This window comes from Oratosquilla oratoria, chromosome 2, assembly GCF_046742065.1.
Source record: "Oratosquilla oratoria isolate Oo_2021 chromosome 2, ASM4674206v1, whole genome shotgun sequence".
NCBI classification, from domain to species: domain Eukaryota; kingdom Metazoa; phylum Arthropoda; class Malacostraca; order Stomatopoda; family Squillidae; genus Oratosquilla; species Oratosquilla oratoria.
The window spans coordinates 15,217,156-15,241,258 of NC_134778.1; the positions used below are offsets into that span (position 1 = coordinate 15,217,156).

Here is a 24,103-nt window from a genome sequence, read left to right on the forward strand (position 1 = left end):
TTCAACAATGCTCTGAAGTATTCTACTTAGCTCCCCCTTATAACCTTCACTTTCATTATCATCTGTCCCTCTGCACCTTTTACATTTTCTTCTTTACCTGATTCAATCTACCCTCAATCTCCTCACTTCCTTCTAAAACATTGTTTTATTCTTTTCAAATTTTTCTGTCAAAGTCCTACCCCATTTTACTTCTGCTCACATTAATTTTGTAATTATAATAATACATATACGTATACCAGCGGCTCTTTCTCCCTTACAAGGGAGATAGCCAAAACAAAGGTATAAAATCCACTCCCACCCATTCCATACCAACACACTCCTCTCCCATTCACCCCTTCCCTCCCGCTTATCTTGGCTACTCCTGGATGACGGGTCATTCCTGTATCTCGCCCACTGCCTTGGGTAAGAAGTAATGTAATAAGACACAGCACATCCACAGCAAGGCCGCTTCATCTAATCGGCAACCCACCCCCTTCGGCTTGTGCCAAAATAATAATAATAAAAAAAGAAAAATAGTACAAGAGTCTTATCTATCGACTGAATCGTGCTTCCGTTAACTCCGAAATGGCGGCCGAAAGCAACATTACTTCGTCCTTCATTCAGCATGTCCGGAACCTTGTATTTCTCCTGTAACGTCATCACTTTCTTCGCATGCTTTGGCTTGCTGGCAGAAGCACCCGAAGATACAAGGTGTATAGGCGGTAGCGCAGGGCGTTCGTAAAAATCACAAACTTCACACACGTATACAAAGCAAACATTCTTGGCAGAGACACGCGGGGAAGTAGCGGGAATACGAGAAGAGTACAGTAGTCAATCAACTCAAACGTTAAATAAATCTTGCGCCCTGATTGGCTACTCTCAATTCGCCAGCGTGGCCTGAAACATTGATGCTGCAGATAATGGCACTCCACACTACATCTTTATTGTTTATAGCTAAATTGGATACAAATCTATATACTGTATATTACAAAATTGCTCGTTTTTAATTGATAGATGTATCTATAAATCAAATCATAATTATTTTAAGGTTTGAATGAGAGGAAAAAATAAAGTTCTAAGTACTAGCGCCGAGATACGTAGGCCTCGCGGACAGGAGGAAGAATCACAATCACGCATTCGTTAGGTTAGAAAGGAAAAGTCGCAGATATGCGGGGTCGCGAATGGCAAGTCGCGGTTAGACGGGGGTTAACCTGATTTTATTCGAGAATGGTTGATGTCCTGCAAGAGAGAGGGGTGGAAGGACTGTGTGTACTTCGGTCGAAGAGAAAGAGGTGACATGATTACAGTGTTCATGTCACCAAAATAGATTATAATGACAGAATAGATCTCTTGATTAAAGATAGGAAGGATTTAAAAGGTCATGGAACACATTAAGGAAGACTACATGTCAAAAAGATGTGAAGAAATACAGTTTTCCATATATTTGTATAAATCCTGAGAATGGCTACGAAGGTGATATATTCAAAGCTGGAACAATACATGAACTCAAACCTAAATATGATAATTGGAAATCAAGGATAAAAACTAAGCTGGAACTGTACATAAATTTAAAACTAAATATAGTAAATTGGAGAGTGGGAGACAAAACCTAACAAGCGTTGTTCCCTTCCTGTATACCACAATTAGGTAAATACACAGACACGCGCGCGCACACAAACATATACTTAAATTATAAATCTTATTACAACAATGAGGTTATCATAATACCTACCTGGAATAATTGACAAGGGTGAGAAGTGTAGTCTCTAATAGCTGCACAACTATTAATGGTCCCTCCAACACCATCAGTGGCACTCTGCAAATGCAACGTTTCTGAGCTCAGAAACACAACATTATAAATCCTTTCTAGGACATGATCAAGGAAAACTGAGACATTGACTGGGAAAGGTCAAAGGAGCAGCAGCTGGAGCTGTTTAGATTTGGAGTAGGTGAATGGCAGTGAAACAAAAGTTATGATCCTTGGTCAGTTTAGTACAGTTAGTCATCGTCTTACGACCTATGCTATTTATGACTACTCATTGTGTATAAAAAAAAAAAAAAAAAAAAAAAGTTCCGTTTGCGCGGCGCAGTACCATTCACAAAAACAAACATTCCTCGCCATTGCCCACATCCCCGCACTCACGTGGCTCACCAAATCAGTCCTTGTTAGGTAACACGTTTTTATTAGGAATGTCAAGGTTGCAAACAGAACCAATGGGGAATTGCCAGTACCCAACCTTAGGAAATTTATAGGGACTTACAGAAATGGAAAATAAATTTAATATCCCCATGGTAGATCCAAACCTAAATCTTAAAGGTTTAGGGAAGCACTGGGGAGATGCATATAGCTGTGAGCGTGAGTCTTGGGATACTGACATATAAGAAACCGAGGAAGATGCTGAACTTGATACCAGCATCTCAGCAATAAGGACTAGCGACACAAGTCTTAAATAGTAGGACACTTGTATCCACCATTAAGTTTGTTATTGGGGATGAGCGGAATGCACCAGCTGCTAAACGAACACCGGCATGGTATGTAGAGTTCAATACGTGAAGTCGAGCTTCAGTAGATGAATAAATTTCACAACCGTACTCAAAATTTGAGAATATCATAGATAAGGAGGAACTCATCTGACTACAACAGGAGGACCCAGAGCTGGAGATGTGCCAAGTAGCTAAGGAGGAGGAGCAGGCAAAAGAACGCATAACTATCAAATCCTTAGTGTGAATAGAATCCTGTGTTTGTGCTGTGTCACGCCCTTGCATGAATAAAGTCTCCTGTTTGTATTTTAAGGCATACCTCGTGTGAATATATGTTCTGTGTGATGCTATCGTACCATTGTGTATATTATATTTATGTACTGCGTTGTAGCAACGTGCAGTTATTGTTGCAAATTGTTAAATTCTGTATGTGTTTCCCATTACATAATTATCATATATTTTGTTGGACATTAATTAGACTAAATTGTATTAATCTATTACAATCCATGTACCTTCTCTAAGGAGAACCAAGCAAATTATGCATGTTTCCCGCGAAGCCAAGGCTTGGCATGTAGTTTGTAACTTGCCTCCAAACTCGTACGCATTTTTTTAATGCAGTGCCTCAGTGAATTTACAAATTAATATATTTTCTTACGTGTAGTGAGACTTGTATTTGCCACCCCACTGCACTGTGGTGGTATGCAGTAATGTCAGTTTGCTTATTTTGAATTATTTTATACAGTGGACGATTCTCGAGTGATAAGAACTTCAGTGAACTTTGACTGACCAGCTTCATAACTTGCGGTGTGTGTGTGTATCTACCTAGTTGTATTTTACGGGACTAGAGCTATGCTCGTTTTGACCCGTTTTTGTATCTCTCCACACCCAGTTTGCTTTTGAATTCGTGTATAGTTCTGGCATTAACTGTTTCACTCTTCAATTTGTTCCAGACGTCAATCACTCTGTGTGGGAAACTGTTCTTTTTCAGATCTCTTCTGTAGCTGTCTTTCTTTAGTTTCTTTGCGTGTCCTCTTGTTTCTCTTTTGTCCCATTTTAATAGATCATCTCTATCAAGAACTTCCATTCCTTTCATAATTCTGAAAATGGTAAACAAATCGCCTCTCTCCCTTCTCTGCTCTACGTTGTCAGTTGTAATTTCTCCAATCTTTGTTCGTATGTCAAATTTGATAGTGTAGGTGTTATCTTAGTAGCTGCTCTTTGGATTCTTTCTAGTTTCTTTGTGTTTTTCTTTGTGCTAGGTGCCCACATTGATATAGCATATTCTAGTTTCGGTCTTATCAATGTAACAATTTCTTAACCATCTCTCCATCCATGTAGTCGAATGCCACCTTCATTGATCTTAAATTGTAAGTCTCTCCAAATATCTTGTTTACATGTTTGTCAGGTGTCGAGTCACTTGAGATGATTATTCCTAGGTCCCTAAGTTAACTTTCTTTACTTCTTTGTTTCCAATCATATATTTTCCCGAAATTCTATTTTTGCCTTTTCCGAACTCCATTATGCTACATTTCTTGATGTTGAAATTCATTTCGTATATCTGACTCCATTCCCATAGTTTATGTAGGTCATCTTGTAACGATCTGTAATCTTCCTCTGTTTTCACTCTCTTGAGCAATTTAGCATCGTCAGCAAAGAAATTCATGTAACAATTCACTCCTTTGCCCATATCATTTATGTATATGGCAAACATTAGGGGAGCCAAAACAGAGCCCTGAGGGACTCCACTTTTTACGTCTTCCCATTTTGAGTTTTTATCCCTAAGTACCACTCTCATCTTTCTTCACTTTAGAAAGTCCTTCATCCATTCCAACACCCTGCCTTGAATTCCTTTTTTTTTTTTTTTTTTTTTTTTTTTTGTGTGTGTGTGTGTGTGGTACCTTGTCACAAGCCTTTTGCTGATCCAGGAAGGCGCAGTCCGCCCAACCATCTGTTTATTGTATAATTTCAGTCTCGAGTAAAAGCGTATTAGGTTTGTGGTGCACGATCTTCCACTTTTAAAACTAAATTGTTTGGGGCTTATTATATTGTTTTCTTCCAAATGTTTGATCCATCTGCTTCTGATGATCTTTTCGCATATTGTGTGTGTGTGTGTGTGTGTGTGTGTGTGTGTGTGTGTGTGTGTGTGTGTGTGTGTGTGTGTGTGTGTGTGTGTATTTACCTAGTTGTATTTTGGAGGAAGGGGAGCTATGCTCGTAGTGTCCCGCAATTGTATCTCGCAGTGTCTAGTTTGCTTTTAAACTCATGAATGGTTTTTGCGCATACTATTTCATTATCCAGCTTGTTCCAAGTATCCAAAACTCTATGTGGAAAACTGTTTTTCTTCAGTTCTCTTCTATAGCTATGTTTTTTTTCCATGTCCTCTTGTGTTTCTCTTGTCCCAGTTAAGTCCTCTCTATCAAGTATCTCTGTGCCTTTCATGATTCTGTAGATGGTCAATAGGTCACCTCTCTCTCTTCTTTGCTCGTGTCGGTAACTCCAGTTTAGCCAATCTCTCCTCGTATGATAGGTTTGCTAGTGCAGGTGCCATTTTTGTAGCTGCTCTTTGGATTCTTTCTATTTTCTTTATATTCTTTTTTTTTTTTTTTTTTTTTTTTTTTTTTTGGTACTGGGGGACCACAATGTCACCGCATACTCTTGACTAGGCCTTATCAATGTAACCAATATTTTTTTATCATGTCTTCGTCCAAGTATGCAAATGCCACTTTTATTGATCTTAGCAAGTTGTAGGTCTCCCCGACAATATTGTTAATCTGTTTATCATAGGACAAGTCGTTCGTGATAATTACTCCCAAATCTTTTTCGGATCCTACTTTCTTTACTTCCTTGGTTCCAATTGTATATTTTCCTGATATTCTGTTTTTGCTTTTTCCAAACTCCATTATGCTACACTTCTTAGTATTAAAGTCCACTTCCCATTTCTGACTCCAGTTCCATACCCTATTTAGGTGTTCTTGAAGTGCTTCACAGTCCTTATCAGTTTCTACTTTCCTTAACAGTTTGGCGTCGTCAGCAAAGAAGCTCATGTAACAGTTCACGTCCTCGTCCATGTCATTCATATAGATAGCAAACATTATTGGTGCCAGTACAGATCCTTGCGGTACTCCACTGATCACCTCTTTCCAATCTGAATATTTTTCTCTGAGCACTAGTCTGACCTGCCAAGTACCGCGTCAAGATAAACTTAGCTACTGTCATATCCATGGTCAAATATTCGACTGATTAGTGTTCAAAGAGAGGAGTTTGATTGTGTTTGAGATGAGGTGCCTGAAGGTGCAGGATAGGGTGAGATATGAGGAGGTGAGGAGGAGAACAGGGGTGGAAAGGGAGTTGGGAGATAGGGTTGATGAAAGAGTATTGGGATGGTTTGGACACATGGAACGAATGAGAGGAGAAAGATTAGTAAAAAAGGTGTGGAAGGCAGAGGTGGAAAGAGTGAACATGAGTGGGTGACCTAGGATGAGATGAGTATATGGGGTAAAAGGAGTATTGGGAAAAGGGGGAATGTTTGTCGAGGAAGGATGGGGAGGACAGAAGACAGGGGTGAATGGAGAATGGTTGTGTATGGATGATGCTGTGATGTATGAGGGTGTGGGGATGAGGGAGTATATGTGAGAAATAAATTGACGCAGCCCGACGGGATTTCTTCCCGTATTCTCCTTTTATGCATGAGGGGATGGAGAGGGGGGGTCGCCGATTTAATGAAGCGGCCTTGCTGTGGATGTGCGTCTTGCGATACTGCTTCTGACCTAGGGCAGTGGGCGAGGTGCAGGGATGACCCGTCATCCAGGGGGTGCGAAGATAGGGAGGGAAGGGGGTGGATAGGAGTGGAATGTTGGGAATGAAATGGGTGGGAATGGTTTTTATACCCTATTTTTCTGCTTCCCTTGTAAGGAGGAAAAGGCCTTTGGTATATGTTTGTATGCAATTAATGACAGTGACTTTGGGAATTATATAGAAGTTCATGAACAGTGTATTCTAGGTGGGCGCCATGTTATTTTTTATTTATTTATTTATTTATTATTATTATTTTATTATATTTTATTTTTTTCATGCTGCCTGGATTTTTGGTTATCTTCGTCATCTATATTAATAAGACATTCGACTACTATTACTGTGTGTGTAGTGATTCATCTGGAGGCCTGGATGGGAAAGGATTAATGAACAGATTATGTTTACGCAGATCGCCTCCGTGTTGCCGGTTTCAGGACGCTGCCTTCTTTTTTTCACTGAAAATGTATTGTTCACTAATGTTCAATTTTGTGTCTATTTCTTGTGTACATTTTTGTTAGTTATGCATACATCTCAAATACTATTGTAATAATTTAACTATGGTTCGTCTCTCTGGCCAGGCTGCGATTTCTTTACTTCATGTTGCTTATGCCATAGGCGGCCATCTTTGTTACGTCACGTTCGGCCATTTTGTTTTAATTTGTTTTTGTATAGTTACCCTTTGCGGTGCCGTTTTCCTTTATTGTGATTAATAGAAATTGGTGTTATTATTTGTAAGTTTTTACAGGCAAGAGACTTCTGTCGCTGCCCCAATTTTTCCATAACGAGGTATATGTTTTTCTAAGCGGTCGCAATAATTAATGTATATATTAAGATTTTTTCTATTAAGGAGTGGATTGCAGTTACCTTCCTCTAAATAAGTCTGAGCCCAAACTGCCATAATTTCTAAGTCTCCAAAATCCATCTCAGACGATAGCTTATACATTTATCCTTTTGCATCAGGATTCTTCCATAACCAAGTTTTCGGGTCAGGATCGCCAGTATAAGGCTACAGATTTTATTCCCTAGTGTGAAGATAGTATACTCAATACTGATGTAACTACTGGGTCTGAGAATATCTCATTCGTGAGATCTCAACTTGTGCCCAACCCATTGTCAGCTAATATGATGTCAGCCTCCTGTCTTGACCCCAAAAAACTGAACTATAATTATTATGTTTTTACGGCTAATTTCTGCAAAATCTTTTCTAATACCCCTGTAGAAGATAATTTTCAATGGTGCTTTAAGTTAGCTTATGTCCTTACATCCCAATTGGGCATTCTTAACTATATGCGTCCTCAGGCCCAAACGAGGAAGATCGCTATCGATGCCTTCGAGTCATTGTTTCATTCAGTTTGGGTAGATAAGGATACTATCACTTTGGATCGGAATGATACTATTTGGCACCGATGTTTTGGCGTTTTTTTTTTTTTTTTTTTTTTGTGACGAATTATTTGGCGCTAATTGTTTTGGCGCCGAACTTCAGGCTTCGAACTGGATTCGTTCAGACGTCTTCAAGTGGGTTATTGGAACACCCACTCTACAGCTCGGAATTCTAAAGCACCTTTTTATCCTTAGTTTATATATATATATAGTCGTGTTCAACCCTTCTACAGAAATGGCTGAACATATTTTAAGAGAAATAAAATAAAATTTACTCACAATGGATACTTATTTGTGTCCGACAAGCATAGTAAGAAGGACCCTAATATCAAGTTTTGGCGCCAAAGTTCAGGCCCCGTTTCTTTTTGGCTTCGAACTGGATTCGTCCAGACCTCTTCAAGTGGATTATTGGAGCGCCCACTCTTCATTAATTGGCAGACCATCGGCATAGGTGCTCCTCTTCTCCTCACTCTACAGCTCGGAATTCCAAAGCCCCTTTTATCTTTAGTCTATATATATAATCGTGTTGTACCCTTCTACAGAAATGGCTGAACATATTTCAAGTAAGAGAAATAAAATAAAATTTACTCACTATGGATACTTATTTGTGTTGGACAAGCATAGTAAGAAGGACCCTAATATAAAGTTTTGTAGATGTGAAAACAAGAACGAATGCAAAGCTCGTATACATACTAGTGACAGTGTAGTGATAAAGGCAAATAGTAAAAAGAAGAAATCAATTGAACCTCGCTCCTCCTAATCCTGTTCATGTTCGAGAATTAGTGATTACCGATGAATACAAACAGTATATGACGAGCAATGGTGAATGTGAGAATTTTTTAATAGCTGACAGTGGTCAAGCAGACGACAGAATTTTGATTTTCGGAAGAGAGAGTTGGACTACGTTTTTACTTGATTTTGATGTGCGGTATGCTGATGGGACATTCAAGTTAGCTCCTCCGTTATTTACACAGGTCTATGTGATTCTGGCAAGAAGAGATGGAGGAGTTCATCCAATATTATATTCATTTATTTCCTTTTGTTTTTAATTTGGCGCAAAAAAAAAAATACATCGCAAAAAAATAAATAAATAAATAAAACGGCACCAAAACATCGGCGCCAAATAGTACCAGACTCCTTTGGATAAGTTCCGCCTTATATATATATATATACATATATATATATATATATATATTATATATATATATATATATATATATATATATATATATATATATATATATATTTACTATTACTGGTGCCTTTTGAGAGTAGAGCAGCATATTCTCTCAGCTATAAGACGGATGAGTTCCTAATGTCTTTTGAAACACGGCTTTCAAGTAAACTATAGGAAGTGCCGTCTGGTTCTTTGTGTATTAGCAATGCACAACATTATACCAACGTTCCTAGTTCTCCTCCACCCCTTCAGTCACATTTAAACTTGTATTTACATGTACCTATTTTAACAAGTCAGGTCACTCAAGTGCTTTTTGCTTTCACCGTAAGCGTTACGAGCACAAGTCAATGCAGTCCCCTGTCCGTTGGAATTTCTCTGATGCCTCTTTTAATGTGTCACATGACCTCTCTAGAGTACCGCCTCACGATAAACTTAGCTGCTGTCACATCCATGGTCAATGTTAACATTCGACTGATCAGTATTCAAAGATTCTGAAACTTAGGGCAGAGACCTCTCATCAACTTAGGCAAACTCGGTCCCATTTTTACCAGCGCCCATATCACAAACTAAGGGACTGGCCAATGATAGCCGTCTCAAAGCATCCCTTTGGTGGCTGCTGAGTCTTAATTATTCACCTTCCATTTTTTTTTTTTCCGGAGAACACACCTATTTCAGTGACAGTAGATACTGGTGCAGAATGTAGACTTATAGGTAGAAAGGCTTATTATGCTCTCAGGGATTTGTAAATCTCCCTCTATATCCTTTTTATAAAAGTTTACATTCTATACAAGGTTCTCCCTTGCCTATTCTTGGGTCTGTTCGCATTCCCTTAAGGTTTCCCTTGCATGCTACAGTTTTCCCAGGTTATTTTTGTTGTTTCTGGATTTGCTCTTATGTGTGATTGCCTCTTGGGCATTGATGCCCTTACAGCTCATGACATAGATACATCTCCTAGGCACCGCGTAGTGACTTTTAATAATTATGTTATTCCCACAACGGATAGGCCAGTTTCCATATGTAGCTCCCCTTCTATGCATAATCAGACCATTCAGTTCTCTTCAAAGGGTTCTAATCGTTTTGCTTCTATTCTTTCTTGTGCTGCTGTTGTAGGCCAGCATTATATTGGATCTTCAAGTTCAGTTCAACTCCCGGTGCGCATTTCTGGTGCTCCAATTGGGTCTGATGTCTTATCTCAGCCTGACTCTATTCGTGTTCGTCGTCTACCATTGAAAGGAACTCTCTCCACTATTCGTGAGGATCATGTTACCACAGCTATGGTAACCAACGTCACTGGTGCTCTTATCACCCTCTCTCCTGGCAGTCACTTAGTTCCTTTGAAGTAGTTGACGTTGACACTGTCCAGGATTCGCCCAATATAGCTTCTGCGCTACAGTCTCCACAAGCAAGTGACACATCTCCCGTTACTCGTCTCCTCAAGAGGGATACTTCTTTCCAGTGGCATGATGTTCATCAGGAGAGTTTTGATTCATTGAAGCAGGCCCTTACTGAGGTGCCTGTTTTTTTGGCATTCCCTGTTTATAGTCTTCCCTTTACTGTTTGTACATATGCTTCTGTCACAGGTATTGGAATTGTATTTATGCAGCAAGTAGATGGATGTAAACTCCATGTTATTTCATATGCTATTCGTATTCTTAACAAGCCTGAGTCTCGTTACTCTATTACCCATTTAAAGGCACTTGCAGTGGTGTGGGCTTTAAAGTATTTCCGACATATCCCTTTTTGGATATCCTGTTACAGTCTACACTGACCACACTGCTGTTACACAGTTTTTCAAGGGCAAATATCTTTCAGGCCGCCTAGCCAGATGGTTCCTTACAACTGAAGAATTTAACCCGACCCTTAAGCATATTTCAGGACGTGCAAACAATATTGCTGATGCACTTTCACGAAATATACCTGGAGCTGCGGTTACAGTGATTGACAACTTCACCCTGAAGGATCTGACCAAAGCTCAGCATGAGGGCCCTGTTTGGTCTGCTGTCATTTGCACTTTGGAATCTGGTGATGATACCACCTTAGTAGATTTATCTGTACCCCTGTCCCAATTTTCCCTACAGGACAATGTTCTCATTCATAGTGTGGAAGTGTTTGAGCAGGATGTGACACAGTTAATGATCCCTGAGTATTTAGTCCCTGTTGTTCTGCCTCTTGTTCATGATCCCCCTCTAGCTGGTCAACCCAGGTCATAACAAAACTCTGACTATGGCTCACAAGAAATATTGGCCTAAAGTGTGACTGAACATTACAACTCATGTAGACCAGTGTAGCTATTGTGCCCATAACAAAGGTTCTACGCACACTGCTCCTATCCCACAATACCCTACTCCTCGTCTTTTTCAGACTATGGCTATAGACCTTTTACAATTGCCTCCTAGTACTCAAGGTTCTGTGTATGCCCTTGTGTGTGGACCACTTTAGTTGCTTTGTAATATTGGCTCCCTTACTTAGCAAGTCTGCTCCAGTAGTTGCCCATGCTTTAGTTTCTCGTGCTTTTTTGTCCATTAATTACTCCTTCAGTACTCATTAGTGACAATGGGTCTAAATTGAGGAATGAGGTTTTAGCGAACATTTGTGAACGTTACAATATCACCCAAACCTTTGTGACTGCTTACCATCCTACATCTAATGGTTTAGTAGAGCAGACGAAAATGAAGATTTTTGATATTTTCAGGCACGTTGCTTGTAGCCTCCATGAATCTTGGGAGTATTGGCTTCCGCATGTCAGTGCTTGTACATAATAGCACAAGTAATGTTTCCAAAGGTAAGACGGCTCATTACGTCATCTATGGAGTGGAAAAACGGCTCCCATATATGTTAAACAGTCCTACTCGTCCCTCTACAATTTTGATAATTATAGTCAACTCCAATGTAACACATTGCATACGATTTATGATTCTGTAAGAGAAAAACTTGATGACTTCAAGTCCAAAATGGTGAAACACCAGCATAGCCGGGCTACGCCTGTTAACATAAGTATTGGTGATCATGTTTATAAGAGCATACCTGAACGCCAATCTAAACTCAATTGCAGGTTTACAGGTCTCCTTTTGGTTACAGAAAAGTTGTATCCCAATAAGTTCAGGGTCTTTGATCCTTCCCAGAGACTGAGTGAAGTGGTTCACGCTGATAGGCTTAAGGTAACAAGAGTGCCTCTCCCTGCATTTGCCCAGCCTCCCCCAAGGCCCACTGTACAAACCATGTCTTCTGTACCTACCCCTCACAATTATAATCTCCGTTCAAGGGGTCCTACGCCTTGATATCTGCATTTGTGCATTGCTTATGATGTTATCCATAGTGTCTTGAATTGTATTCTTTGTAATGTTTTACCTTTTTGTGTCCATTTCTTAGGTATGTGTAACTATTGTTTAGCTATTAAATGTAATGTCCCGGACGTCCGACAATTGTTATCTTTTGTCTCTTGTTTTCACTGGCGCCAGTTCTTATGTATCTATATACGTGTTTTTATTCTCTTACATATGTATATATATGTTATATATTTTTCTTGTATAGGTTGTGTTCATGTAAAAAAAAACATTTATGTGTACACTGTGGTGTGTGTGGAGTCTGTTGTGTGTTTTGCGTTTTATCTTGCCTAGCGATGTGATGGTATCGTACCATTGTGTACATTATATTTACGTACTGCGTTGTAGCATCGTGCAGTTATTGTTGTGTATCATACTTACTTGTTCAACTGTGTTTGTGCTTTCCCATTACATAATTATCATATATTTTGTTGGACATTAATTTTCAGAGGTGGGTAAGTGCATTCCTTTAGTGCGTTCCTGCGATCTTGTGTACGTACACACCGCCTTTTTAGGAACGCAAGATCGCAGTAACGCAATTTTTCAAAATAATGCAAGAGGAACACACCGCCCGAAATTTTAAAGCGTTCCTGCGTTCCGACAGTTATTATTATTATTATTATTATTTTTTTTTTTTTCAAACGTTTTCAATGGAAACAACAAAGACGACATTCACTATGTGGCAACATTCTGTCGTTTACGTTCAAGCGGGAAGCTCTTCCATTCGTCAGCGGCAAAGACGATCAAACATTTTTAGTTGTTTAAGTTTAGGCGGAAAGTTCTCCCATTGGTCAGCTGCTAAAACTAACGTGTTGTGCACCATTACGGCAGTACGTACAGATCACTCATTGTGTGAACCCGCCTAACCAACGAACTTTTTTTTTTTTCGTTTCTTTCACAGTTTCGCTGCAATTGTTGGTAAAAACATGGGCAGATTTGTGAAGAGAGGTGGAGGTGGCAGGGGAGAGCAGCTGGTGTTTGTGATGGGCAACATGCACCTCCTTGGGTAAAAGGAGATGCAGCAGGACAAGGAGAAGGATGTGGAGTAGGAGGAGCAATAATTTTAATTTTTTAAGAACTTCCAAAGATTTTGTAACTTGTCTAGTTGGCTGAAATATACATATATTTTAGTGTATGAAGCTCTAATGTGTTATTACCTTGTATTTTGTTTTGAGTTACGGAATAGTTCTTTTGATGCACACAGTAGTGTTTTTGAGGAACTTTTTTTAAGCAACGCTTTTTCTTACGCTTTGATAGTTTGGGAGCGCTAACGCAGGAACGCACTGAATGAAAAAAATGAGGAACGCTATTCCAGGAACTAACCGCGGCCTAGCTCAGTTGATTTTACTAAATTATATTAATTTATTACAATTCGTGTACCTTCTGTAAGGAGATTCAAGCAAACTATGTGTTTCCCATGAAGCCAAGGTTTGAAGTGCAGTTTGTAACTTGCTTCCAAACTGTATGCACGCATTTCTCTATTGCAGTACTTTTGTGAATTTGAAAATTAATATATTTCCTTGCATGTAGTGAGACTTTTATTTGCCACCCCACTATTATCATTATCCTCTTCAAAACAAGTCAAATTCTCATGGGCAGCATTAGCTGCCTTATGTACGATGATCCACCACAATACTCACATTATAAAACATAATGTTATAGCTGAACTACTCGTTTTCTTTCAGGCCACTTCACAGATTATGGGGGTTACACAGCTACAACTACAAAATAAATATATTCAAAATGCCGACGTCAGCATCTTCATATACCCATTTACTCCTCATGTCGCTTACGCAGGTGTCATCGTATCGAAGGGGTTAATTTTGTTATCGTTATTTGTGGAAAGAAATTTTGCATATATTTCATGGTATGTATGTTATAAGGTAAACCATTGTGCAGTACCCATCTGTTGGGGGTGCACTTTGAATATGTTGTGTCAGATGACACCAAACTCAGAAAACATCACATAATTTGGTACGAAAACATATTCGTCTTTCCCATTGGTTAGAAGTAGCTGAAATTACCTAGTTTGGGTACATAGCGACATCCAGGAAATGTAATCACCAATTCCCAGGCTATATAAGGCCGAATAGAGTGACTACAAAGATACAAGAGCAGAGACCCAAGCAGAGAGAGACAACAGAGATACAAGAGAAAACTGAGAGCAGAGGAAGAAGACACAAAAATAAAAAAATAAAAAAAATGCAGATGCCCAGGGTTCATCTGAGAAATACGAGAAAAATTGTCTACATTCGTCGATTACAACTTAGCAAGTTCTTTGGACCTCTATGATTGCACTACGCAATCTTCAAATACCAAAACCATGAATTAGCAACGTCCACACGAAGTGCAAGCCTTTGCTTTTTCCAAATTATTTTGGACGTCTTCCAGACTGCTGCTGGACTGAAGCTAAGAGCGACTCTACTCTTTCTTTTTTATTTCTCGACTATGAAACGTCAACAAATTTCCTACGAATTTCTAAAATACCAGATTTCCCTACCAGAATTTATTTTGCATCAGTTTCTCCCCAAACAATTCGTTTGTTCCTGAGACTTGAAGATTGGACCAGACAGATGCACAGATCATTTTAAGAAGATGAGAGATAGATGAGGAAATGGAAAGATTCAGAATTGAGGCTGACAAGGAGGTGGATTTAACTCACATCCAGGCAGAGGGAAACAGAATATTTTGAGGTTTTCAAGTACAATAGTCTTCTATCAAATTTTTCAGATGACCCAGAGGTTTTCTTTAAACAAACAGAAAAGATTCTAAACCAATGAAGAGTAGATAGGAATTGTTGGAGTTCACTTGTCCAAACAAAGTTCATAGGTAGAGCTTAAAAATCGTATGCATCTCTAAATGAAGCAGACAGTGAATATGATCATGTAAAAATGCAGGTCGTAGCTGGATACAAATTTATGCTGAAGGCTCATAGATTAAAGTTCAGAAATTTCAAAGAGTCTTTCCAAGATAAATAGAATTTTGTGCACAAATGGCTAGGTATGGAGATAGGTGGCTGAAAGCCACATACACAGACTTGTTTGTTAAATTAAGAGAAGTAATGTAGCTACAACAATTTAAGACACAACCAGATCAAGATATTAGGATTTATCTTGACAAAAGAAATCCTTCTGATCTAGCTAGAGCTGCCAAAATGGTAGATGAATATACACTCATTCATCACAAGAAAAGACCTAATACAAACAAAACTTACTATGACACCAAAACAACTCCCAGCCAACACAACACCCTTACTCCTTTTAAAGGAGCAGTAAGGTCAGCAAAAAAGAGAGAATTTTAAAGACAATTTCATGATGCTAGGCATTATCAAACGACCTATCCCAGATATAGTTCCTGCAGTCCTATTCAGACTTGCAGTTATTGCCACAAATTTGGACATATAGTCTCTCTGAATGTAGAAAAAGACCAAATAATCAAACCCGTTCTCAACCATGGTGCTTATTTCAAGTAATTCTCCCAGTCCAATTAGCTATTGTAGTCCAGCTAGGACCAATTCACAGACTAAATCCTCCTCCCAAAGTTTCAGCCACTTCTAACCAATGGGAAAGAAGAACATGTTTTCATGCCAAATTATATAACGTTTTCTGAGCTTGGCATCATCTGACAGAATGCATTTGAAGCCAGCAGATGGGTATTGCACAATGGTTTACCTTATAACATACTTATTATGAAATACATAAAAAAAAAAATTCACAAGTGACAAGTGACAATAACAACATTAATGATAATACACAACACATATTCACACAAGGCATGCCATAAAAATACAAACAGGAGACTTTATTCACACAAGGGCATGACACAGCACAACCACAGGATCCTGTTCATGCTAAGGACATGACACCCTCACCCTTTTAAGTCGATTCTTGGTAAGGAATTGGCAAGGATGTTATCTGATCCTTTTACATGATGTATGTGGACAGTGTAGGATTGTAAAAGGAGACTCCATCTGGTGAATCTTTTGTTAGATTTTGAAATGTTGTGGTTAGATTTTGAAGTGTTGTGGTCAGTATATAAATGAATGGGTAAAGATGGATGTATGGTTCAAAATGCTGCAATGCTGCCACAACTGCCAAACATTCTTTTTTGATTGTGGCATAGTTACATTGGCTGGGGTTCAATTTCTTACTGAAACAAGCTGTAGCATGCAATATTCCATTTAAGCTATTAGTGATTTTTTTTTCTTTCATTTTAGGATTTTATCAAGTTTATGTATAGATGGGGAAGGATGAAGTGAAAGCAGCTGTTAAGATGATGAGAGCAGGTAAGGCACCTGGTCTGGATGGATGCCATGCAGAATGGCTGAGGAAAGGAGGTACAGTTATGGTGGACTGGCTGGTGAGATTATTTAATGTTTTTTTAAGAGAGAGTAGAGTCCCAGATAACTGGAAGAGTGCCTGTATAGTTCCGCTTTACAAGGGAAAGGGGGACAAGTATGATTGCAGTAGTTTCTGAGGGATCAGCTTGTTAAGTGTAGTTGGGAAGGCTTATGGGAGGATCTTGATTGAGAGGATTAGGAGAGGAACAGAGGGAGTAATTGGTGAGGAACAGTGTGGGTTTAGGACAGGTAGGGGTTGTGTAGATCAGATCTTTGTGGTAAGACAGATATGTGAGAAAGCTATAGGAAAAGGTAAGGATGTTTTTTGGGCTTTTATGGATCTGGAAAAGGCTTATGACAGGGTAGACAGGAAGGCACTGTGGGAGGTACTGCAGATATATGAGATAGGAGGAAAGCTGTTAAGAGCAGTCAAGAGTTTTTACGAGAGTAGTAGAGCTTGTGTTAGGATTAGAAATGGAGAGAGTGAATGGTTTGAGGTAAAGGTGGGACTTCGTCAGGGATGTGTTATGTCGCCCTGGCTGTTCAATCTTTACATGGATGGGGTGGTGCGAGAGGTGAATGCAAGGGTAGTGGGTCAGGGGTTGGACATGATTAAAGAAAATGGAGACAAGTGGGAGGTGAGCCAGTTGTTGTTTGCCGACGACACTGCGTTTGTAGCAGGATCAGAGGAGGGATTGAGGAAGTTAGTGACAGAGTTTGAGAAGGTGTGTGAAAGAAGGAAGCTGAAGATACATGTGGGTAAAAGTAAGGTGATGAGATGTACAAGGGGAGAGAGTGACAGCAGGCTGGAAGTGAGCATTAAGGGTGAAAGACTGGAGGAAGTGGATAGTTTTAGATACTTGGGTGCGAATGTGGCAGGAAAGGGAGGAGTGGGGTGGAGGTAGAATGTAGATTGGGAGATGAGAGTAAATGCCTTGGTGGATTGAAAAGTGTAATGAGAAATAGACATTTGGGAATGGATGCTAAGAGGTTATATGAATGAGTGATTGTGCCAACAGCATTGTATGGGGCAGAAACCATGGAACATGAGAGAGGAAGAGAAAGGAGTTTGAATGTGTTTGAGATGAGGTGTCTGAGAAGTATGATAGGGGTTACTAGGCTGGATAGAGTGAGAAATGAGGAGGTGAGGAGGAGAACAGGGGTGGAAAGGGAACTGGGAGATAGGGTTGATGAAAGAGTATTAGGATGGTTTGGACACATGGAAAGAATGAGTGAAGAGAGATTAGTAAAAGAAGTGGGGAAGGCAGAGGTGGAAGGAGTGAATATGAGGGGGCGACCTAGGATGAGATGGATGGATGGGGTGAAAGGGGCATTACAAAAGAGAGGAATGTCTGTGGAGGAAGGACGGGAGAGGACAGAAGACAGGGGTGAATGGAGAGGGGTTGTGTTTAGATGATGCTGTGATGCATGAGGGGGAGTGGGTGGGGGATGGGGGGTGAGGAAGTATATATGAGGAAAAAAAATTGACGCAGCCTGAAGGGATTTCTCCCCGTCTTCTCCTTTTCTGCATGGGGGGACGGAGAGGGGGGTCGCCGAATTTAGGAAGCGGCCTTGCTGTGGATGTGCTGTGTCTTGCGACACTGCTTCTGACCCAGGGTAGTGGACGGGATGCAGGGATGACCCGTCATCCAGGAGGTTCCAAGATAAGAGGGAGGGTGGAGGGGAGTGGAATATATAGGACATGAATGGGTGGGAGTGGTTTCTATGCCTTTTTTTTTTTTTTTTTTTTTTTTTTTTTTTTTTTTGGCTACCCCCCGTGTAGGAGGAAAAAGCCTTTGGTACATGTATGTATGTATGTATAGATTTTCTTTTTATGTGTCTGTTTTGTTTCACACAACATCATAACTATGGCAAAATAAAAGATAAATCAATAAAAAATCTGAAGCAGCACCCCTACTAATTTCAGCTACAAATCACTACTGTATCTGAATAATATTCAATTAAACATGGTATATATGCTACCTTCAATTAAACTACTGACTTTACCAATAGGAATATCAGGATCTTAAACTCTTTCCAATTAATCATACCAATGACACAATGCTCATATGCAATGCAATAACATATTACTGACCTGTGCATGCTCCAATAAAAACTATTCTGTGGTATTACCTTGGGAATACAACTTTGCCTTCTTCCACTGCCATGACTGTTACATCATTTGCAGTTATACTACCAAGAAAGTCAAAAAATTCTGGCTCAACGCTAGATGGCATTGTTTTTCGTAGATACTCAATATCTGTAATAGAATGAAGTAAATGTGGCAAGATAAAATTTATAATTGCTTTAATCTCATATATATCATGTGCTAATATATGATTATTATTGGTTTACCTGATTCTGAATAATGAAAATTTTCTAAAAACTTGAGGCATTCCTCCAGGCCTGCAAATATGGTAAATTCCCCATAGAAAGGGTTCTTTCGAAAGAAAAGATCGAATACAGCTGTGTCTTCAACTTTACCAGATTTCCAGTATGCATAAGCCATAGTAATCTGGTACAAATCTGAAATGTTATACATATGTAAGTAAACTACTCTAAACAAATACCACAGTCATTACTATTGATAATAATTGGAAGAACTAATAATAAGTACTTCCTTGTTGAGGTCCTGCAAGACAGACATTGGAAAAGATCATCTCTCCACTGCTCATCTTCAAATCTTATCCACATCCTCACCTTCATCTGAAGGTGCAGCCCCAAGGGGCTAGTACTTGGTTTCCAAAATTGGGACCAAGGTCTTATCAACTTTGAATATCTTTCCTCCACCTTTTAACATGAGATGGTAAGGAGGCTACACTAGGATATACATAGATGTGGCTGAAGCCATCACTTTTGCCTTATGTGCTTGGACTGTTAGGACAGGTAACAGTTACTGCTGGGAGACTAGCATGCATCTGATTATGTAACCAGTACACTACACTAACATGTGGGGAGCTACCCAAAAATGATTGTTTCTGTCATGATATTTTATGATGCGTCATTATATTTCATGATGTGTCATGATGTGTCACAATGTATCATGGTGTGTCATAATATGACACAAGGATGTGCAAGGGTAATACAGTAGCTTGTAGATTATGTAAGTTGTGTTATCTAAATGTTAGTCCGTGTATCCTTTACAAGAGTTATATAACACTGTAACTGTTCTAACTATAGTATGATGCAAATACATAAATTGATGTTGAATTCGACCACTACTTGGTTATCTTAAGCTGGATAATGAGATATAGAACTATAAAAAATAGGTTACTCCTGATCAAATTACCAGTTGCAGGGAATTTGCTGCGTAGTACGGCGGAGGAGTACACAAATGAAAAGATTTGCTGAAAGGGTCAAGGGTCACCACAACAACGATGGCCTAGGAAAGTAGCGCCATCTCAAATCATGCTAAATTCTTAACAAGTTGTAAATCTTCTTCACACAAGAATAAAGTGGAAGGATTGTGTGAAGCCAGGTAAATAGGAATATAGACTAGGCCTATAGATGTAGCTAAATGGCACCTGTCATTGGTGCTTGTATGTGCCCCACATATAAAAAAAGAGGGTGCCAACACACGATTCACATTCGCGCCCTCGTCCAAACCTCTTCATATTTTGTAAGTTCGTTCTGTATGTTCTTATATCATGTAAGTAAAATAGTTGTACTTTGGATTTCGCCTTTATTTCATATACGATGCAAGAAAGAAAACCTCCCAACAAAAGGCATAAAGCACGTTGGTAATTGGATTGATAGAACTGATGAAATCCTGGCCAGGTTTCATACAGCAAGTCAAAAACAACACGCCAGATTGTGACATATAAATGGGGGCCTGTCCGGGATTTCTTTCTTCTTCTACTTCTTCACTGGATGACAAACTGGTGTGTACAAAAGACATGAGAGGAATTAGAAAAAAAATGTAAAAAATTAGGTGACATCGAGTGAATTCATACCGCAATCGATCATAAAAACGGAATTGCGTCCGCCATATTTGTTTGTTTACATACACGAGGCATACAAATGTAAAGAAAAAAATGTTCAGGTAGTTTAAATCGTACCGACAATAATTAAAAATTCGAGGGATTTCTACAGATAAGAGAAATATATCATGTGGAGGAAAATAGAAATGAATGTAGGACAGGTGAGGGAAGCAGAGATGAAAGATGTAGCAAAGTCGATCTTAAACGAGAGGTATAGTTTCACAACTAGAGGGATTTCCACGGGTAAAAGAAAGATATCATGATATGGAGGAAAATAAAAGTGAAAGTAGAATATGTGAGGGAAGTAGAGATGAAAAACGCAGTGAAGTCGATTTTAGACGAGAGACAGTCTCGAAAAGGAATAAAGTTGAAGCAGAACAGCGTGAGAAAAGGTTAACTCGGGTGAGTAGGGAGAGAAGTATAGCGGATATTGTCATAAAAACAAGTCAACTTACCCCCAAATTTGGTTAAAAGGAACCAGAATTGTTCTTTTCAACATTCGAAGGCACAGCGAGACAAATGGGATGGAAAAGTACCTCTGGTCAGCAATGATGAAACCTAGCCTACCCACAAAAGCCTTAAGTGTGTACGCGGTATTTGATAGAGAAGGTATATATGATTATGATCAGATTAAGGATGAAATACTTAAGGCATATAAGATAACTCCAGAACATTTCAGAAGGACATTCAAAGAGGTTAGGAAGGATATATGGATCTAGCCAGTAATGTAAGGAGTAACCTAGACAAATGGCTGCATGCAGAAAATGCGATAATTGCTGAGAAAATCAAGGTGTTTGCAATTGAACAATTCTTTAACTTATTGAACAATGAGGCTAGGCTATATGTGACTACAGAGAGATGTGAGACTTTGTTACAGGCAGCGAGTTTTGCGGAAAATTTTGCATTGAGGACAAGTGAATCTAGAAGAAACATGATACAAACTCCGAGGGGTGAGAATAGAGGTGCGTATGCGATTCCAAGTCAGAGATTTGTGAGGCCATAAGTTGGAGATAGTTGGAGGATTCAAGTCCAGTGCTTTAACTGTAGTAGATTTGGGCATAGAACTCAGGATTGTTATGCTAGGCCAAATGGACAAAGGTACAGGCACGAAATGGGAAACGAGCAAACCAGACAGGAGATGTGTGCAGAAGGGAACAGGAGGGAAGTGAATCAAAATAATAGAGACTATACCTGCGGTAAATACGGTCATGGGATGGAAAATTGTCCCAAGGAATATGGAAGCAAGGGGGACACACAAGACTGGAGACAAGGGAGGGACTCTGGCAAGACAAAGGAGAGGGAAGTAGGAGAGAGTAAAGATGATAGCAATTGCTGTGTAGGTGAAGGTATATTAGACAAGGTGGAAGATACAGGAGTAAACCAAGAGTGGTTACCTTATGTGAAAGATGAAAAAATAGGAGTAGAGAGAAGTAAAAGAATACATTCAGTCAAGGCTCTGCGAGACACAGGGGCACCCCGCACCATTGTGAGGCCAAATGTGAAAATTAGAAAATAGACACATAGGTCAGTTTACCATGGGATTAGCTGGAAGAGTGACGACACTAGTACCCATAGCTAAGGTATTACTTGAAATAGACAGTCAGACAACGGGCGTTGAAGTAGGAGTAGCAGAATATACGTCCTCCTTGGGAATGATGTAGGTGAGATAGTCCAGGTTAGACCCAAGACGGTAAATGACCCTATGACCAGACAGACAAATGATGACGAATCTGACATAGATCCAGTAGCAGTCGTCACCAGATCTCAAAACAAGAAGGCAAGAAAAGAAGATGAACAAGATGGAGACAACCTAAATTTGCTGTTTGAAGCAGATGTTGCACACGAGACTCTAGAAGAATCACAAGATAATCTTAGCGTGGAAGAGAAGCGGGCAGCAGCAGAAGATGTAGGAGGAAACCACGGAGGCGACGTCCAAGCACAGAAAATGATCTTTGAGAAAACCATAGATTAGGAGGAACTCCTCTGACTACAACAGGAAGACCCGGAGTTGAAGATATGCCGAACAGCTGAGGAGGAGCAGGAAGAAGATTATAGCAAAACCAAGTTCATTGTGGAAGACGATGTACTTCTGAGAAAATATAAAGCACCAGAAAAGGTAGGTGATGTCATTACCCAAATCGTAGTTCCACAGAAGATTAGGAAGAAGATCGTGAGGCTGGCTCATAAGACTACCTGCGCCCACCTTGGAATCACCAAGACAAAACAGTTAGTACTCAACAATTTTTATTGGCCACGTTTGTCGGAAGAAGTTAAGAGGATAGTTAAGCGATGTATTGTGTGTCAGTTGACTGGAAAACCCATTGGCACTCCCAAAAAGGTACCCATGTGCCTAGTTCCTGTCATTGAGGAACCTTTCAGTAGAGTAGTTGTTGGATGTGTAGGAGTTCTCCCGAAGACTAAGTCTGAGAAGTCATTTCTGCTTACCATTTTTGTCAATCTACACGGTATGCTGAAGCGATATCCCTGCCGATCATAAAGACAAGGATAATCACCAGGGCCTTAATGTCTTACTTTAGTAAAGTGAGTATGCCTCGGGAAGTACAAAGTAATAGAGGTACTAATTTTTAAGTGGAATATTCAAGGGAGCCCTGGAAGGCTTCAACGTAAACCAGGTGCATCAGCATATCATCCCCAAAGTCAAGGGAGTCTTGAGAGGTTCCACGAACTCTAAAATGCATGATCGGAGGATTTCAATTTAGATTTCGAGAAGGATTGGAAAGAAGGAATAGAATTGCTGTTATATGTCATTAAAATAACAATACACGAGGGTTTAGGATTTTCTTCTTTTCATCTGATGTTTGGTAGAACCTCGCGAGAACCCCTTGCCTCCTTGCATGATGATGTCAAGATATTCAGAAGGAAATATCCCTTACTCAAAGCTTGTAGGTATTAACTTCGAAAAGTTTAAGGAAATTAGACAAATAGCTAGGAAAAAAAACTTGAAAGGTCACAAGAAGTTTACAAAGGTTAATATGATAGGAAAACCATCAAGAGGAAATTCAATGTTGGAGATTATGTATTAATATTATCTCAACGTAATTCACTGCATCCAAAATATGAGGGACCATTCAAGGTGCTTGAGAGAAAGGGTGGTAACAACTATACAATAAGAAACCCGATGAGGAGGTCAGATGTGTAACAAGCACACATAAACCTCTTAGGGGAGTAACATAGGAGTGTGGAGGAGGAAGCAGTTGGTGTGACTGAGACCCGACAAACTGATGGAAACTTTGATTCAGATATGGGGAATTTAATTTTCTTTTATGATTTGGACAGGTCAGATATAAGCGAGGCATTAAAGGGATTTCTGTCATCACTAGCAGGAGAGATGCGTGAAGAAGTCCAAGCGCTCCTCTGCAAGTATGCCTAGGTATTTTCCTCATACCCCACAGTTACTCAACCCATATCCCACGACGTCGTCTTGGAAGATGGAGCCAAGTCGGTGAGGCAGACCCCTTACAGGTTTTTACCCCAGAAGAAGAGGGTTATGGAGAAAGAAGTGAAGCAGCTTATGGATCAAGGATTAGTGGAACCTAGTACCAGTCCTTGGGCTTCACCAGCTGTGTTAGTACCAAAACCTGGAGGTGAATGGAGACTATGTGTTGATTACAGAAAGGTAAATACAGTCACA

The 24,103-nt window shown here is 39.6% G+C and overlaps 1 protein-coding gene across 1 annotated transcript in view; it reads right to left on the minus strand.

Moving 5' to 3' along the window:
* Naprt (nicotinate phosphoribosyltransferase) overlaps positions 1-24,103 on the minus strand; it is a 149,531-nt gene that overhangs the window by 61,442 nt on the left and 63,986 nt on the right. The window contains exons 2-4 of the mRNA XM_076205359.1: positions 18,827-18,997; positions 18,605-18,731; positions 1,712-1,795 (exon numbers count right to left, since the gene is read on the minus strand). Coding sequence (XP_076061474.1) covers positions 1,712-1,795; positions 18,605-18,731; positions 18,827-18,997 — 382 coding nt within the window. The remainder of the gene's footprint in view (positions 1-1,711; positions 1,796-18,604; positions 18,732-18,826; positions 18,998-24,103) is intronic.